Source organism: Triticum aestivum, chromosome 4B, assembly GCF_018294505.1.
Source record: "Triticum aestivum cultivar Chinese Spring chromosome 4B, IWGSC CS RefSeq v2.1, whole genome shotgun sequence".
In the NCBI taxonomy this organism is placed as follows: Eukaryota; Viridiplantae; Streptophyta; class Magnoliopsida; order Poales; family Poaceae; genus Triticum; species Triticum aestivum.
In genome coordinates, this window is record NC_057804.1 from 644403360 (window position 1) to 644417700 (window position 14341).

Consider the following 14341-nt stretch of genomic DNA (forward strand, 5'->3'; position numbering starts at 1 on the left):
CGGCAGAGGCAGCGGGTAAACGTGCCCGTGCACCAGGCAAAGTGGCACTGGTGCCACCGCGTGCCGCTGCCGTACCCCGACGTGACGCTGCCGCACGACTGGCATCTGGATCAGGAAAGGATCCCAGTGCCGGCGGCGCCGCGGTCAGCTAGGGCGCACGCGGAGGAGGTGCGTCACCGGCGGGCGCTCCTGACGCCGGAGCAGCGCGGCGACGAGGCCTACGCCTACGACTCGCCCAACTGGGCGCGCTGGTTCGCCTTCGAGCACGAGGAGGCGAGGCGGCGCGGCGTGCGCGAGGTCGACCGCAGTGTGCCGCCGCCGCCGCTCATCATCAAGGAGGAAGACCAGGCGGCAGAGGACGCCTACCAGGCGGCCCTTGCGGCCGTCTACCGGGAAAGCAAGGAGGACGAGCGGCACAGGGCGGAGGCGGCAGAAGAAGAAGAAGCTCGGTACGAGGCGGCCATGGCATTGCTCTCTCCGCAGCCGGCGACTGCGTGGTGCTGCCGGTGGCCCCGCCGTCCCCTCCCCGCCGCCTCGCCGAAGCCAAACCGCGGCCGAAGCCGGAGCCCATCGAGCGCTACTCCTGGACAGGAGTAGTGCGCGAGTGGGTGAGGGCGCCGCCATTCTGGATGCAGGCCACGCTGGAGCAAGAGGTGGCGTACCTCGAGCACTGGCGGCAGATCCAGGTGGACAGGAGCGCCGCGAGGGCGAGTACCTCGAGATGCTCGAGCGCGACGCCGAGGAGGAGGCGCGCCAGGCCGCGGCGGCCCAGGCGGCGGCATTGCCAGCGCGGCACAGCCCGCGCCCGACATGGCCGCGCTCTGGAACACGGCGTTCAGCTGGGCCGGTCCGGCGCCGACGCTCATCGACCTCACTGACCCCGAGGACGACGACGACGATGCCTAGGGCAGCGCGCCGGCGCCTAGTTTGTAGTTTGTTTTTAATTTTCTTAAATGCTAATGTGGATGCGTGGACTCCCGCCGGCCTTCATGGGCGGCTTTAATGTTTAATTAATTCAATTTTTATGTTAAATATGCATGCATTTATATATTTCTTTTACGCCGTCAAAATGGGTCGCGTCAGTGTTGGGCGAACGCGCCGATCCAAACGCGGGAGCGGACGCCCGTGTCCGTCTGGCCGACCCAAACGGACAAAAAACAGACAAATGCGCCGTCTGTTTGGGTCGGCCCGTTGGAGTTGCTCTAAGGCCAACTCCACCACGCGACCCTATCCTATCCGCCCCCGTCCGTTTGGGGTAAAAGGGACAAAAGAGACGGCCCAGCGCGCGGGCGCAAACGGACTTTGTGTCCGCTTTGTGTCCGCTTTCGACCCATCCCCAGCCCAAACTTGCGCTGGTTTTGGGGTGAAACGGACAGCGCACGGACGGGCGGGACGCGCGCGCTTGTCCTCCCCTGGCCCGCCTGTCGGTGGGAGAAACCAAACCCCCCCCCCCCCCCCCCCCGCCCATTTGGCGCCATTTGCCTCCATCCCGGCACAATGACAAGCCATTTACTCTTACGCATTGTTGGACGCTCATCAACAATTGCCCCAAGTTCAAGGACCAATACCGTGAACTTCAAAGAAAAAGAGGCAAGAAGACGGCCAAGTTCGCCGGAAGTGGGGATGGCGAGGCATTGAAGAGGCCGAGGGACAAGACCAACTCCAAGGTGGACGACATACGTGACGCCTCATCCATGGCCTTGCATGAGACTTTGCATGGCATGATGTCCCAAAAGGATGTGAGGGACGAGAAGAAGCGGCAAAGCAAGGACGAGCAAATGAAGCAATACCTAGACCTTCAAAGACAGAAGCTTGAGAGGGAGGAGGCGGCCAAGAGGGGGAAGCTCGACATGGAGGAGGCGGCCCGGCAAAGGCAGCTCGACATGGAGGAGGCGGCCCGGCAAAGGCAGCTGGACATCGAGGCCGACAACGTCAAGGCCAGGCAGAGGCAGCTCGACATCGAGGCCACCAATGCCGCCACCAAAGCGAAGGAGGTGGCCCTTGCGATCATGAGCGTGGACTTGTCGAAGATGAGCGACAAGACGAGGGCTTGGTTCGAGGCCAGGCAGAAGAAGATGCTCGACGCCGAAGGCCTGAACTAGGTCATCCGATCGGCGTGGCCGTTCTTTTTTAGGCTGGCATGGGTGCCGCCCGCCCGTCGGGGCCGCTGGTAGTGTGCCGGCGAGAAAACATTCATTTTGGAGGCCGGCTGTGTTGCCGGCCGCTGGCTGTGTTGCCGGCGAGGAGAACTATTCGTTTTGGAGGCTGGCTGTGTTGCCGGCCGCTGGCTGATGCCGGCGATGGACGTGTAGGGCGGCGTGATGAACCGGGGACGCTGGCTGAATTAGTTTTTTAAGTGGATGCGGACAGGATGGGGCAAATGGATGCGGCCGCGCGTTGCGCGCACGGCCACCGCATCCCAGGACACGCCCGGACACGGCCCCAAACCCCTACCCAAACGGACAGAATTCGGACAAAACGGACGTTCGTTTGGGGTCGCCCGTTGGAGTTGCTCTAAGGACGTACGGAGGGGCATGTGAAATACAGCGAAACGCGAGGGGCGGCGTGCCCGGTATCCCCCTCGACCTGCGCTTGTCAGCTGGAGATTAGTTTGTTTATACGTTGCTCCACCTCCTCGCCGGTCTCGTGGGCGGCTGGGCCAGTGATGAACCAAACCAGATCCTGACACGCCAAGAAGGCGCACGGAGCACGCACGTCCATCCACAAAGCGGGCGGGTGGGGGGAGAGGAACGAAAACTCGAGTAAATATCCCGAACAAAACCTGTTGCCATCGCACATCGATCAGGGGGCCTCCGTCTAATCGTCCTCCCTGTCGATTTGCTCCCCCCCACACACGCGGAACAGAGAGAAAAACCATACCCACCACCCCCTAGCGCGCCTCGCCGCGCCAGTCAATCAACCATCCAGCCAGCCAACCAATCACCCCCATCCCCCTCCCCATCTCGCGTGGATTAATGGATCTCCGCCCCGCCCCGCTCTCCCTCTAGCTGCTGCTTCTGCTGCTCGCTACTCCGCGTCCGCCCCGCCCGACTCGGAGCCGCGCCGACGGACATGGGGCTCCGCGGGAGAGGGCCGCCGCTGCTGCTGCTGCTGCTTCTCGGCCTGGTGGTGGCCACGGCCTTGGCGGCGGACTCCGCCTCCGCCTCCGAGGGCGACGCCGATCCGCTCTACAGGTCAGCCTTCCTCCCTCCCCGAGATTTCCGCCCTCGTTCCCTCCTCGGCAGTTGGGGGCGGTTCGTGTCCCTCCCGTGTCGGACGCCGATTGCGTACGGTACAACAGTGTTCCGGACAAGCGATGCATCTTTCACCGGGTACTGTTGATTGCTTGATTAACATTGATACTGGTACACTGGTACTGCCGAGTTTTCTAGGGAACCGGAGCTTCAACTAGTAGTAGTTTTGTTAGTGATTAGAGCCGGGAATATTTGCCCGTCCTGTTGAGGGTGGGTGTCATGGGGACTGGAAGCTCCAGAGAGGACCAAGAATCATGGGGGGCCGTGGATGTATGCTTGCCTACTGCGGCTCGGCCCATGGTAAGGTTCGCGTGATCCGCAGCCGCCGATGCGAGATCTCGTGTTAAGATTTGATTACCAGCATTGGACCTGGAAACCTGTCTATAAACTAACTATCTCTTCAGAGATCGAATCTATCCCTATTCCTCTGTGGGGGGAACATTGGTTTGCAGCCACGCCATCTTTGAATTCAGTAATATATCTGAATTCCGAACTCAGCCATCATTCAGGAACATCAGCAGCAGCAAACAAAAACTCTGTACCATCATCTTTTCATCCCACTATTTGGCTTTGTGAAGATGTGCTGATTGTAGTTTGTTCATGCAGTTCAAGCTACTGACTTGGCCAGCAACCAACCAGCATGCTAGTAGTTACTCATGTTTTCCTTTCTTTCTTATTACCAGAGCTTGCTTCGAAGAATGTCAAAGGACCGGCACCCTGAAAGAGGATTCTGTCAAACACTGTATCGTGCCGACCGATGACCAGCCTGCTGACAAGGCATGGTACGCGCATGAGCCGTTGTACCTGCAGTGGAAGGAGTGGAACTGCAACAGCGAATGCCGATACCATTGCATGATGGAAAGAGAGCAGGAAAGGGAAGAGCTTGGGCTAGGGCCCGTCAAGTATCATGGCAAATGGCCTCTCAAACGTGCTTCTGTGTTTCAGGTACCTCTAGCTCCATGTTACTCTTTATGTCTTCATCAGTACCACAGTTAAAGAATTTTCTGTCTCATGTTCACTTACATGCTGGCTATTGCTTCATTTTTCAGGAACCTCTTTCTGCAGCTCTGTCTGCCCTGACTCTTCTCGTGCAATTTAACGGATGGCTATCGTTTTTCCTCTTGCTTTCTTACAAGCTACCTCTCAGGCCGGAAACTCATGCCACATACTACGAATACACCGGATTATGGCACATTAACGCGCTCTTGGCCATGAATTCATGGTTCTGGTGTGCCATATATCACAGTTGGTACGTTCAAGTCTAGCAGTCTACGTTTTCAGATATGTCGTCTGTCGACAGTTAATTAATCCAGCTTGGCCATCTCTGTTACAGTGATACTGCTTGGACAGAAAAGCTGTACTTGTCATCAGCTGCTGCTTTTCTTGGTTACTCCCTCATCTTGGTCATACTGCGAACTTCGAATCTGAGGGATGAAGCTTCAAGAGTGATGGTTGCAGCTCCAATTCTGGCTTTTGTGACAACCCACATTCTGTACCTCAACTTCTACGAACTCGACAAAGGTATTCCAAATTCATGATAACTTGTTTTGCTTCTGCACGATCATTGAGAAAACTATATGCAGTTAAATTCTGAGATTGGCACTTCCTGGTGATAGTGCTGGAAATTAAAAGACTTGGCTGTCCTAACCTCTTCTAATTCTGCAGGCCTGAACATGAAGGTTTGCACTGTTATTAGCGTTGCGCAGCTCCTTTTGTGGACAGTGTGGGCTGCCATTACAAGGCATCCTTCACGCCTGAAGGTCGTCTTCGTTGCTATCGGCGGTGTCCTCTCAATATACCTGGAAGCCCATGATGTCCCTCCGCGATGGGGATATGTTGATGGTCACGCAATCTGCCTCGCCATGGCTATCCCCCTGTCCTACCTCTGGTGGAGCTTCGCCAAGGAAGACGCCGAGATGCGCACGGCGGCAATTATGAAGAAGAAACGATAACGGGCTTCGCCAGACCAAATACTTGCATCTTTGGTGGTGAATCTGTGAAAACTTGTCTCCACTCATCCAATGTAAAGATGGGTTTTTCATTGTAAATTTAGGAGATCTCGTATGTGAATTACTGTTTTTTCCATGCTACTTTTTGCCTCAGCTCAGGAGGTTTACGTGGTTTGAAACTTGTGATAGCCCTTTGTATTTCTCTCATTTACAAGCCAATTGAGTGGTTTGTTTTCATCTCTTTTAGATGCACTGTACTGGAAGCAGTTCTGATCTGGATTCGATACCGTAACATGATCTTATGGACTGCATACAAGCACACTAAGGGCCTCTTTGATCCGTGGGATTCTCAAAATGCAGGAATAGAAAAATTCTAAAAATGCAGGAATAGAAAAACAAAAGAATAGTGTCATGTCCTCTTGTACCCTACGTGATTTGGAAGAATGTTTGATAACATAAGGAAAAAACAAAGGAATCCAACAGAGAGGTTTGAGTGGATGATTTTTCTTCTCCAAATGTACTACAAATGAATCCTATGGAAAACTCCGAAGGATTTCAATCCTACAAATCACACGACCATCGTAGGAAAAAAAATCCTAAAGATCCAAATCCTCCAAAAATGCTATGAAATTTCTTTGTATGAAAGGAGCCTTAAAAAGCGTCTACATTTATTACATATGTCAAATCGACGAAATTGTATTATTATTATTATTTTACCTGATTATGTAGACAAGGATTGCATTTAGACATGTACAAATCCACAGCGTGAGCTAATTTTGTTGTCCCCACGTAGGCTTTTTTCTAGAACGGCCACATAAAGACTGGTTAGGCTTAGCACTGAACTACATACAATCAACCTAAATGTGTAGAGATAGCTAAAGACGCAGCCCGTTGTACTCCCTCCGTCCCAAAATCCTTGTCTTAGATTTGTCTAAATACGGATGTATCAAGTCACGTTGACAAGAATTTTGGGACGGAGGGGGGTATAACTCTAAATATGTTTAAGTGTTGAGTAAACAAGAAAACTAAAAGAGAGGAGCAAAATAATGGATGCCTCATTGAAAAATGAACACATGACAATATTTACGTTGAACAAAATAGAGACCAAGATGGTAATCTATTTAGTAGCAATCCTGAGTGCACCTCAAACACACCAGATCTGAAATATTCAGTTGACAGACAAAAATGCCGAAAAGGGGAAGGCAGAGCGTTCACAAAAGGAATGAAACGAGCAGCTCAGCTCATACATATGCCAGTCACTACCACATAGCCAGCTCACTGTACCATCTCCATGTCCTTGAAGTACTCATGCTCAAGAGCCTGCCTAGCCGTGATCCTCTTGTTTGGCTCGAACCGAAGCATTTTCTGCAAAGAAACAAGAGGATATAATACAGTTACATTACATGATGTCCACGGTCGTAGATGGGTGTCTTCTTGACTTACCGAGAGAAGGTCCAGGCCAAGAGGTTCAAGATTGGGGACAACGGTTGCAAGGTCCTGGAGATCATCAGTGAAGGTTCCAAAAGGAATGTCAATGACATGGTATATATAGGCCATTATAAACGTACTTGCCATGAGCGTCTAACGGAAAGTTTAAGCGGTGGTCTCGCACCTCTGCCTGCCACCTGGGGAAGGCGGACTTGTAGTCTGGCAAGGAGCTCACGCCTGGCCAAGTTTGTTCATTTGGAGTGCCGAGTACCCTTCATTGGATAACCAGAACGCAACACACAAATCAGATGAGTAGGTAGGCAAGAAGTGCACTCAGAAGATGAGAAATTGAATAGGAGGGCGTGGCGAGATCCGAACCTGAATATCTTAAATAGTTCATCAATCTCAGAATCGCCAGGGAACAGTGGTTTCTGGTTCACCATTTCTGCAAAGATACAGCCCACTGACCACACGTCAACTGGTGTGGAATACTGCCTTGCTCCAAGAAGGATTTCAGGAGCTCTGTACCATAATGTTACTACCTGAAAATACTTGGTCAGTTGACGTGGCATGGAATTGGATAGATAGAAGTATGAGCTTGTTTAGATGCAAAATCACATGTACACAGTAAGAGCAAAATAGCATCAACAAATTTATGACAAAGATCGCCCAGGACAGTTTCCATGGCCCCATGTAAACAAGTAACAGAAGAAAAGTACCTCATGAGTAAATGTACGGACAGGAATTCCAAATGCCCTTGCTAAACCAAAGTCTGCAAGCTTCAGTGCATTAGTACGCCGGTCTATCAATAAATTCTGAGGTTTCAAATCTCGATGAAGAACTCTATGAGAATGACAGTAAGCAACGCCGCGGAGTATCTGATAGAGATATGACTGGAGAAAGAAGAAAACAGTCACATACTCACATACCACCAAGATGTAACCAGAAGTTAATGCATTTTCTGAGTCAAACATGAATATGCTTGAATGAAGGTGCAAAAACAGCAAAACAGGATGTAGCGCTTGCACTCATTCTACATTTATTACTCTCTGTATAAGAGTATAAGTATCTCAATAAAGTGATGTTGCATGAACTTGATGTTTACCAACACAACTCGGTTGATCTAAAATGTGTTGCAACAATTCATATTGTAAGCAAATTCTTAACATTACCTGCAAAACTATATGCCAACGAACAGGTAATACTAATCAGAGAATAATATGTCAAGAAATGTGCTAACTACTTTGATCAAAGGACCACAGACCATGGCTGTCAGAAGTGTTTGTTGAAGGGCACGGTGCCAGTTCTGTGTGCAGTAAGTTGTTACACAAAGACAGCAAGCATGACACAAATGGTGCCCACATGGAGATCATACAGTGCTGGGGTGATGGTGGTGGTGCCACACTGCCAATCATTTATAGCAACAAACTACCTACTGCTAAACAGTTAAGACATGTTTTATTTACAGCTTGCAGGAGTTACTGTGGAGTAAAGAGTGTTGCACAGTACATCTAGTTTGAGGAGATAGGCTCTGCTGGCCAGCTATCCTGTTCAGGTACTAGAGCCCATCGGCAGTCCTAGAAAGCAATACTGATTATCTGTTCCTATAGTGTAACCATGTTACCCAGAGCCATGTACTAACATTGTTGAAAGTTTGAGACAAGGTTAAAAAGAACTCCAACGTTCACTTTGAGATCTCAGAAATTCCCACATTAAGCAGATAAAATAGAGAAAGATTACAGCATTTATTTTGGTTGGCCCAGTTAATAACAGTGAAGACGATGCAACAAATATTGAAACGATTACATTTGTAGAAGAAATACGACCTACATTTCCAACAACAAACATGCATTTGTAAAGCAAACACAGCTCTGTTTTCAAACTATTTTTAAATTGGGAAGGATTAGCTAGTTCAAGAATAATAAAGTCGATTCTTACCACAACAATGTAGTTACAGGTACTGTAACTCTAAATTAAACATACATATATGCCCAAACATCACATGTGCATAAAACCTAAATACCAGTGACATTCAGTGCAACAAGTTCAACAATGAACTAATGTGCACGCATACAGACAAGGGTACCTCTGAGTCAGACATGAATATGCTTGAATGGAGGCAATAAAACCAGCAAAATAAGATGCAAGGCTTGCACTGGTGCTATATTTGTTACTCTCTGCTGTAACAGTGTAAGCCTCTTAATAAAGTAACATTACATGAACTTCATGTTTACCTATACAATTCGTTTGATCTAAAATGTGTTGCAAGTTGCAACAATTCATATTGTAAGGAAACTCTAACATTACCTGCAATACTATAATGCCAAGAAACAGGTAATACTAATCAGAAAACAATATGTCAAGAAATGCACCAACTACTTTGACCCAAAGACCACAGGCCATGGCTGTAAGAAGTGTTAGTTGAAGGACATAGTGCCAGTTCTGTGTGCAGTAAATAGTTACATAAAGACAGCAAGCATGACAGAAATGGTGCCCACATGGAGATCATACAGTACTGGGTTGATGGTGGTGGTGCCACACTGCCAATCATTTATAGCAACAAACCTACCGGTAACAGTGAACACATGTTTTATTTACAGCTTACAAGAGTTACTGTACAGCAAAGAGTGTTGTACAGTACATCTACTTTGAGGAGATGGGTTCCATTTGTGTGCCAGCTATCGTGTTCAGTACTAGAGCCCAAGGCAGTCCTAGAAAGCAATTGTATGTTCCTATAGTGTATCCATGTCACCCACAGCCATGCACTAACATTACTGAAACAAGGTTAAAAAGAGCTCCAAAGTTCACTTCGAGATCTCAGAAATTCCCACATTAAGCAGATAAGATTACAGCGTTTATTTTGGTTGGCCCAGTTTATAACAGTGAAGATAATCCAATAAACATTGAGATAGATTACATTTGTAAAAGAAATACAACTACATTTCCAACAACAAACATTGCATTTGTAAAGCAAACACAGCTCTGATTGCAAACTATTCATTTTTAACATCTGTTGGCACAGGAATTCAGCTAGTTCAAGACTAATAAAAGTCTGATCTTACCACAACAATGCAGGTACACAGTACCTCTAAAGTAAACAACACATATATGTCCAAACATCACATGTGCATATAACCTACATACAAGGGACATTCACTGCAATAAGTTCAACAATGAACTAGTACACACGCGAGACAGACAAGGTTGCTTTTCCCCAACTGTGCATACAGGTTTACGCTAAGTGTGGCCCTAGTGAACAGCAAAACGGGGACTGTCCTGCCATATAAAACACAGTGACATAAGAAGACAGGTGATACACCATATACATAGGGCACAAGGCATAATGTGGGTTCTGTATGTGCCTTGTCATGAATAATTGTACAACATATGAGAGCTAATAATTCTTTTACACGAAACAAGAAGGCACTCTTATTGTTCTACCACTCCCAGCACTACCAAGTTGTATGACATACATAATCATCGATCAGTAACAAACGGACAAACAAATGTTCAACCAACTAAATACGGAAAGCAATAGAACCAAGTCACGGTCATACGCACGACAATGTCACATTGCTCACCTTGATCAAGGCGGGACTCTTGGCAAACTCTGGACAGGAGTCCATGAACTTCTTCAGGTCCAGATCCAGGTACTCGAAGACGAGCCATATGCGCTTCTCGCTGTGGACAACGTCGTGCAGCCTGCAAGAGATGAATTAGCAAAACTTCTCAGCGTAGCAACAATGCATACCACCTACTAACACTCACCCTATAAATAGATGGATAAATAAATAGCAACATCACAGGCAGTACTAGCACATTTCATAGGTTCTAAATCCGCCTGTTCATTTACTGTTGCATAAAAGCGAAGGCCATCCGTCCCCATCTCCATCTCGACTTAATGCCCAGTTCAATCAATCAAATGATCAATGAATCAAGCAGTTAATCCGAGCTAGTTGAGGCAAACCAATGCCAAATCCTAGATAAATCCGGAGCAGGTAGGAACAGAGTGAATGCAAACAACAAACAAACAGACGCACTTGACGATGTTGCCGTGCTGCATCTCCTTGAGGAGCGAGATCTCGCGGATGGCGGTGGAGGGGACGCCCTCGTCCTCCTGCTCGAGGCGGATCTTCTTGAGCGCGATGGTCTCGTTGGTGGCCCGGTCCCGGGCCTTGTACACCACCCCGTACGTGCCCTCCCCGATCTTCTCCACCTTCTCGTACTGCGCAAACACACCACACGCGGTTGAGAAGACGAGAACAGAAAACGAGATCGGATCGGACGAGCCGAAACCCTCGCGCCGCGTCCGGACGGAGGCGGATCGCCCGTTCGCGCGGCGCCGGTTACCTGCTCCATCGGGGGGGTCGGCGTCCAATGCTACGGCGGCGCGGGCGGCGGGAATGGACGAGGAGGCGGGAGGCGGGAGAGGGGGGAAGCGGGGGAGGGGATCACGGGGAGGAGCGGCGGGGGAGAGCGGCTGCGGCGGGCGAAGCTGCTGCTGCCGCCATTGGGGGGGTGGGGGAGGGGTCGCGGCGTTGGGGGTTGGGCTGGTCCTCCTCGCTCGCTTCTGTTTCTCGCTTTTATCTGCTGTGTTGACCGGAGCCTGAAGCTTTTTCTCCTTCAGTCCACCCCTCCCTCCTTGGCTGGCTTTTGGTGCTTTTCTTATCAATCTTGGTAGGGTTTTGTGGGGGGTTTCTTTTTCTTGGGATGGATCTAGTGAGGCTCCTTCTATTTTTATTCATTCAAGTTGAATAAGATTAGGAAAATTTGGCGGAGTCTGAGCCGTGATGTCGTTGTTATCGTGTACCCTCGGAAAAAATTTGTTGTTGTTTATCGTCTCCTGGACCCTCTTATGTGCTACCATCTGCATTGTTAAGCATGATATGTCACGTCTTCTTGCTTGCATTGTCATGGCGTGTTGAACTTGTGCTCGGCTCCATTAGCAAGTAGGCATTATAAATTGATTGGATTTGCGTGGTTTTAGTGGGGTCTCGTGAGGCTGTTTTGTGCATTGTTATGTCGTATTGTTTTATTGATTGTTGGGGCCTTTTTGTGTTATTATCTGGGTTGTCAAGATGTCTACTGGATGGTGCCAGTAATGCATGTTACCTGTTCTTGCATTCATCGGTGGTGTATTGAATTTGTGCCCAGTTCGACTATAACACTCCTAGTAAGTGTTATAACTTGACTGGACCACGTTGTTCTAGCGGTGCCCGAAGCTTGGTAATCATTGGAGATGCCTCACGTGGAATTTGTCTTCTTTCTACAGATCGCTCCCCCTTCTTCATCTATTGCAAGGTGCGTCCTTCGTTCTCGCCGTAAAATGTCATATTATATGAATGACGAAAACTACAGTTTGGGTAACAACGACAAACAAAGTAACTCAATTACACTACTGAAACAAAACAAAAAGTCTGGCATCGACAATGCCATTGTTTTTTCCAGGAGCAGGCCAAGTTTCCTGCCATTACTTGCCAAAAAAAAGGGAACACTTGTGTATAGTATACATGTCTGGAAAGCGATGGTCACCAATATGTTAAGATGCTAGAAACTCACAATGCATTTTTGCAAAGTTTATCCAGGCCAAAGCCATTTCGGCAAACTGTCTAAACACAAGAATGTATTTACCTTGATTCGTAAATAGATAATCTTATAGGAAGTGTGCAATTAGATTATCTAATTTTCTAACGCTTACTGTTTTTTTTTGGCAAGGTGTAAATATTAATCATCAGAATTGTCATGGAAAATATATGGACAATAAATATTACTAACTTTGTCAGAATATTCCAATAGATACTAGTGATCAGTGAAGCATGGTATCCATTAGAGATTGCGTTAAGCGTATACAGGACGCCATCCATTTACATACGAGAAAGATTTGATGTATTTTGTTTGGTTAATTAATAGATTGTTGCTACAATAACTGTTTTGGCTCTGGGGAGCATATGCTCCCGGATGAACAATAAATTCAAAATAAATAGTAAATGAAATTGTTATTTTTATTTTTGTGTGTGGATGTTCATGTTAGTCTAACAAGCGTGCCTGACATTTTCATGAGAAAGGGGATAGCACTGCTTCGTCGATAAAAATAAAATAAAATAAAGTGTAACATTTAGAGGTAACTTTTGTTGTCGTTTTTTTTGCACATGTCAAAATGCTTAATCCTTTTAAAACAATTTGCGTGTAGCAATTCAGTGTGACAATGAACACATCTTTTTTTTCAATTTTTTGACATTTGCAAAAACATTTTTTGGCGGATAGGAGCATATGATCCCAAGCGACGAATTAGATTTCTGTAAAAAGAAAAGACCGTACAATAGATCACATGAAAACAAATTAGGTAGGTTTCACCATCGTCAATAGTTTCTTTTTTTAGTTTGAAAAAGTTGAAATCGATGTGAAATCAAATTCAGTTGACAAGTACGTCCAAGACCAGGCAACAAAGTGGCTTGCGTAAGCTAAAAAAAAGTGGCATGTGTTCGGCGAGGACTTGACTTGCATGTACAGACACCGTCTCTCTTTGTTAACTGATCACTACTGTAGTTCTATCAAGTAGGCGGAGTACTGGATGAGTGTATGCGCGTATGTATGAGCGTTTCCGTCTGTACTGATGTTCAAAAAAAAAGTAGGTGGAGTACTCACAGTAACGAACTAATGTGTGGGATTGTAAAGAGAGCACGTCCTTCCCACGGGTACGCCCGTGCATGTAGCAATTCCTTGAATTTTTTCCCCTCCGATCAATGAATATGCGTCCGTCCGGTCAATTCGAGAAGTCCGGCTGTCGATGCTTAACACCAAAAGAGAGCACATCCTTCCCACCCCACGGGGTACGCCCGTGTATGTGCGATCTGCATATGTAGCAACTCTTCAATTTCATTCTTAAAAGAAAAACTCTTCAATTTTATTTTATTTTTAAATGACTGTAAGGGCATCTCCAACAGCAACTGTAAATTTTCTTCAGCATCCGGCCATAGACAGGGGGATCAGTCCATGGACACAGATACGGGAGGTCGCCATCTAATACTGCCCGCATAGATTTCAAACACTTATTCAACAAACCAGAAGAAACTCATGCAAACACGACAAATTTCATATAAACCGGATGAAATTCATTACATTTTGGACATATTTTACTTAAATATCTAAAACTATGTGCACGTCCAGCCGCGTGGAGCTCCATTCCCACGACACAGATACACTACATTAGTCTATGGCCAGCCTAGTGGATCCCATTTGTCTTCCCCATGTCCGGCAACCCGCTTGCGGACCGCCGTGAGCCCCGGAGGTATATTCTTCCCCGTATATTCCCTATGTCAGGCTGCACCGCTCATCGGAGTGGCAAAGGGGGTGCTTCGGCCGGAGGGGATTGGGGGCTCCGCATCTGTGAAGCCCAGACGGGGGTCGACGATGGTTTGCGCTGAACCGGACAAGACACCGGCTTCGCTCGACATTGGCCTTCATGAGACCCAAGCGGCGGCGGCGGCGTCCCATCTTCTACTTCCCCTCGATGATGGCGGCGGGTGTGGACCAGACGTGCTAGATGCCGCGTCGCCGACAGGGCGCAGTCACGGACACGTTGACGGCGAATAGCGTGAGCAGCAGCATGGGAGGAGCGGTGCGGCACGACTTGTCCTCGGAGGCACGATGCCTATGCCGTTGTGGTCCACCGTGTGCCAGCATGGAGCAACATGCCACTCCTCGGCGAGT

At 48.1% G+C, this 14341-nt stretch overlaps 2 protein-coding genes across 2 annotated transcripts; one reads left to right on the forward strand and one right to left on the reverse strand.

The window, feature by feature from the left end:
• Positions 1-2803: 2803 nt before the first annotated feature.
• On the forward strand, positions 2804-5449 carry LOC123093814 (post-GPI attachment to proteins factor 3). The gene is made up of 5 exons (XM_044515869.1): positions 2804-3194; positions 3938-4199; positions 4304-4503; positions 4588-4775; positions 4920-5449. The coding sequence occupies exons 1-5, from the start codon at positions 3073-3075 to the stop codon at positions 5204-5206; spliced, it is 1059 nt and encodes a 352-aa protein (XP_044371804.1). The 5' UTR covers positions 2804-3072; the 3' UTR covers positions 5207-5449.
• Positions 5450-6238: 789 nt separating this feature from the next.
• LOC123093815 (cyclin-dependent kinase A-1) lies at positions 6239-11197 on the reverse strand. The gene is made up of 8 exons (XM_044515870.1): positions 10982-11197; positions 10672-10856; positions 10213-10333; positions 7351-7524; positions 7010-7173; positions 6816-6903; positions 6647-6700; positions 6239-6568 (listed from the first exon to the last, which is right to left on the reverse strand). Exons 1-8 carry the CDS (start codon positions 10988-10990, stop codon positions 6479-6481), a joined length of 885 nt encoding a protein of 294 aa, XP_044371805.1. The 5' UTR covers positions 10991-11197; the 3' UTR covers positions 6239-6478.
• Positions 11198-14341: the final 3144 nt, after the last annotated feature.

Coding starts and splice junctions, on each gene's coding strand:
- LOC123093815 (XM_044515870.1), bottom strand. Junction 6,904..7,009: donor GAACTATTTAAGATATTCAG/GTTCGGATCTCG, acceptor TATCCAATGAAG/GGTACTCGGCACTCCAAATG. Junction 6,569..6,646: donor TTGGCCTGGACCTTCTCTCG/GTAAGTCAAGAA, acceptor GTTTCTTTGCAG/AAAATGCTTCGGTTCGAGCC.
- LOC123093814 (XM_044515869.1), top strand. CDS start 3,073: ATGGGGCTCCGCGGGAGAGGGCCGCCGCTGCTGCTGCTGCTGCTTCTC. Junction 3,195..3,937: donor GACGCCGATCCGCTCTACAG/GTCAGCCTTCCT, acceptor TCTTATTACCAG/AGCTTGCTTCGAAGAATGTC. Junction 4,200..4,303: donor AACGTGCTTCTGTGTTTCAG/GTACCTCTAGCT, acceptor TTCATTTTTCAG/GAACCTCTTTCTGCAGCTCT.